Here is a 4,107-nt window from a genome sequence, read left to right on the forward strand (position 1 = left end):
CAGAGCATTCTCATATCATAAACCCTCTTTCTCCTATTATTAACATTTTACATTAATATGTTCCGTTTGTTGTAATTAACAAACTAATATTGATACAGGATCATTAAAGTCCATACTTTATTCAAATTTCCTTTGTTTCTGGCTGGTGGTGGTGGCTCACACCTGTACTCCTAGCACTCTGGGTGGCTGAGACAGGAGGATGCCTTAAGCTCAGGAGTTTGAGACTGGCCTGAGCAAGAGAGAGACCTCTACTAAAAGTAGAAAAATTAACTGGGCATTGTGGTGGGTGCCTGTAGTCCCTGCTACTCAGTAGGCTGAGGCAGGAAGATGGCTTGGACACAGGAGTTTAAGGTTGCTGTGAGCTAGGTTGATGCCACGGCACTCTGATCTGAGCAACAGAGTGAGACTATCTCCAAAAGAAAAAATTATTCTTTGTTTTTAACTTAATGTCCTTTTTCTGTTCCTTCATCCTGTCTAGAATACTATATTACTTTTAGTTGTTGTAGCTCTTTCGGCTTACATTAGCTGTGATTTTAATTGGAATTATACTGAATATATAGATCAATCTCAGGAGAATTGCCACTTAGATAATACTGAATTTTTCTGATATATGAGCATGGTATATTTGTATACTTATTCATTTATTTAGATCTTCCATAATTACTCTCAGTGATATACAGGGTGTCCATAATGTTCATGTCCATTTTAAATTGCACAGTATTTTAAATTGCACATGAACTTTATGGACATCCTGTATTATAGTGTTCAATTTACAAATCTTTACATAGTTCATAAAATTCATCCCTAATTATTTCATACTTTTTGATGCCATTGCAAAAGATACTTTAAATTTTTGTCCTCTAATTGCTTAATTTCTAGTATATAAAATATATACTTGATTTTTGTATATTGACCTTTTAAATCCTTAGATCTTCGGTGAGCTCGGCTCCTTTTGGGGCCTGTGCAGCCCTGTGTGACTGGAAGGAAGATGGAGCCAGAAACCAAACCTTAGGGGCGGACCTGACCTTTCTTACTGAGGTCCTGCCACCAGGAGCCTCCTTCTTCCCCGGACTAGTGTGTTCCAGCTCCCTAGTGGCCTGGGCCCCGAGAGTGGAATAGTCGCCAAGGCCCAGGGTGTAGGGCATCCACACGCCCCGTGAAGGGAACTGGGGTGCCTCAAGGGACTCCCCCAATAACTCGAGGCACGAAAACCCCTGCATGGTGAGGAGCAGGTAAATGTGCAGTACCAACATGTCTGTACCTACTGATGTAACCACCTCACAGGTTCCAGCCTCGGAACAAGAGACCCTGGTTAGACCAAAACCTTTGCTTTTGAAGTTGTTAAAGTCTGTTGGTGCACAAAAAGACATTTATACAATGAAAGAGGTTATATATTATCTTGGCCAGTATATTATGACTAAACGATTATATGATGAGAAGCAACAACATATTGTATATTGTTCAAATGATCTTCTAGGAGATTTGTTTGGAGTGCCAAGCTTCTCTGTGAAAGAGCACAGGAAAATATATACAATGATCTACAGAAACTTGGTAGTAGTCAATCAGCAGGAATCATCAGACTCAGGTACATCTGTGAGAGAGAACAGAGGGCACCTTGAAGGTGGGAGTAATCAAAAGGATCCTGTGCAGGAGCTACAGGAAGAGAAACCTTCATGTTCAGATTTGGTTTCCAGACCATCTACCTCATCTAGAAGGAGAACAGTTAGTGAGACAGAATTATATTCAGATGAATTCAATGGTGAACGACAAAGAAAACGTCACAAGTCTGATAGTATTTCCTTTTCCTTAGATGAAAACATGGCTATGTGTGTAATAAGGGGGGTATGTTGTGAAAGAAGCAGTAGCAGTGAATCTACAGGGTCTCCATCAAATCCAGATCTTGATGCTGGTGTAAGTGAACATTCAGGTGATTGGGTGGAACAGGATTCAGTTTCAGATCAATTTAGTGTAGAATTTGAAGTTGAATCTCTTGATTCAGAAGATTATAGCCTTAGTGAAGAAAACCAAGAAGTCTCAGATGAAGATGATGGGTTATATCAAGTTACTGTGTATGAGACAGGAGAGAGTGATACAGATTCATTTGAAGACGACTCTGCAGTTTCTTTACCTGACTATTGGAAATGTACTTCATGCAATAAAATGAATCCTCCCCTTGTACCACATTGCAACCAATGTTGGGTCCTGCGTGAGAATTGTCTTCCTAAAGATAAAGATAGAGGGGCTATTTCTGAGAAAGCCAAATTAGAAAACTCAGCACAAGCAGAAGAGGGCTTTGATGTTCCAGATTGTAGAAAAACTACAGTGAATGATTCCAAAGAGTCACCTGTGGAGGAAAATGATAATAAAATCACTCAAGCCTCCCAATCACAAGAACATGAGGACTACTCTCAGCCATCAACTTCTAATAGCATTATTTATAGCAAACAAAAAAATGTCAAAGAGTTTAAGAGAGAAGAAACACCAAACAAACAACAAAGTATGGAATATAGCTTTCCTCTTAGTGCCACTGAACCTTGTGTGATTTGCCAAGGTCGACCTAAAAATGGTTGCATTGTCCATGGCAGAACAGGTCATCTTATGGCATGCTTTACATGTGCGAAAAAGCTAAAGAAAAGGAATAAGCCCTGCCCAGTATGTAGACAACCAATTCAGATGATTGTGCTAACTTACTTCCCCTAGCTGACCTGTCCATGAAAAGTAGAATTATATATTTCTGACTACATAACCCTAAAACTTTAGACAACATGGAAATTATTTTTTTAATGTGAAGATTATTTTTTTACATATATCAAAGTGAGAGAGTGTCTCAAATTCTTATAGGTTTTTTTCTTTAGTATGGTTTACCTACTTTGGGAGGGGAATAGTGAATATTTTATTTCCTTTCAGGAAAATTTCACTTCTGTTTATATTTGGCTTTTAATGTAATTTGCATTGGATAATATAGCTCATCCCTTATCCATCTTCCTCATTTTAAATAATTTCTACTTTCTCTTAAATGAGAAGTATCTGATCTGTAAATACATATACATGATACATATTAGGACATCATTATATTTTTGATACTTTAAAAAAATAAATCCTTAGACTATGCTAAATTCACTAGTACTAATAACTTTTTGTAGGTTCTTAGGACATTCTAGGTACATGGTCATGATTTCCCTGCAAATAAAGACAATTTTTTTTTAATACTTTTTACTTCTTCCTTTCCTCTTTTTTCTTGTCTTACCGCACTATGTAGGATTCTAGTATGTTGTTGAGTAGCCTGATCATAGAAGGAAACTATGTAGTCTTTTAAGTATGATGTCAGTTGTAGTTTTTTTTAAAAAATGCCCTATTTCACGTGAAGGAATTTCCTTTTAGTTCATAGTTCCTTGAGAGATTTGATCATAAATGAATATTTTTTCCTTTATTGAGATGGTCATATTTTTCCCTTTTATTATGTTAATATGTACCTATTTTGAGTTAAATTGACTTTCACCAAATGCTCAACAAACTTGGCATTCCTGGGATAAAACTGATTGGACTATGATAAATTCATATACTTTTTATATATTGCTAGATTTGGTTTCCCAAAAATTTGTTAAGGATTTTTACAATTACTGTAATGTTTTTGTATTGATGTTAGAGTAATTCTGGTCTCCTTATGTATAGAGGAGTCCTTTTCCTCTACTTTCTTTTGTTGTTGTTGTTGTTGCAGTTTTTGGCCGGGGCTGGGTTTGAACCCTCCACCTTCAGCATATGGGGCCAGCGCCCTACTTTTTGAGCCACAGGCGTGACCCTTCCTCTACTTTCTAAAAAAAATTGTTTACAGTTTATTTTATCCTTAAATGCTTGATATAATTACCTAGTGAATATATCTTGGCCTGGAGTTTTCTTGGCAAGGTTTTTTTGTTGTTGTTGGAAAGTTTTTAATACCAAATTAATTTTCTTTTATAGGTATAGGCAGTGGCATGCTGGACCTGGCTTGTACCAGCTAATCAGAGCTGATTATTGCCATGTCTTATCAAACCTATATTCAGTGATGACACACTGATAGATTAAAATTGGCCATGGTTTACACTAAAGAAATTAGATACTTTATGAGTT

General features: G+C 36.9%; 1 protein-coding gene across 3 annotated transcripts; it reads left to right on the forward strand.

Moving 5' to 3' along the window:
* Nucleotides 1-1,236: 1,236 nt before the first annotated feature.
* LOC100961605 (E3 ubiquitin-protein ligase Mdm2-like) lies at nt 1,237-2,700 on the forward strand. Of its 3 annotated transcripts, XM_012813176.2 has the most exons (3): nt 1,237-1,385; nt 1,896-2,049; nt 2,128-2,700. In XM_012813176.2, exons 1-3 carry the CDS (start codon nt 1,237-1,239, stop codon nt 2,698-2,700), a joined length of 876 nt encoding a protein of 291 aa, XP_012668630.1. The 3 variants fall into 3 exon arrangements, with proteins under 3 accessions (XP_012668630.1, XP_012668627.1, XP_012668629.1); XM_012813173.2 differs by having other exon boundaries at nt 1,237-1,915; nt 2,045-2,700; XM_012813175.2 differs by having other exon boundaries at nt 1,896-2,700.
* Nucleotides 2,701-4,107: the final 1,407 nt, after the last annotated feature.

This window comes from Otolemur garnettii, unplaced genomic scaffold (assembly GCF_000181295.1).
Source record: "Otolemur garnettii isolate 467f Iridium unplaced genomic scaffold, OtoGar3 scaffold00248, whole genome shotgun sequence".
In the NCBI taxonomy this organism is placed as follows: domain Eukaryota; kingdom Metazoa; phylum Chordata; class Mammalia; order Primates; family Galagidae; genus Otolemur; species Otolemur garnettii.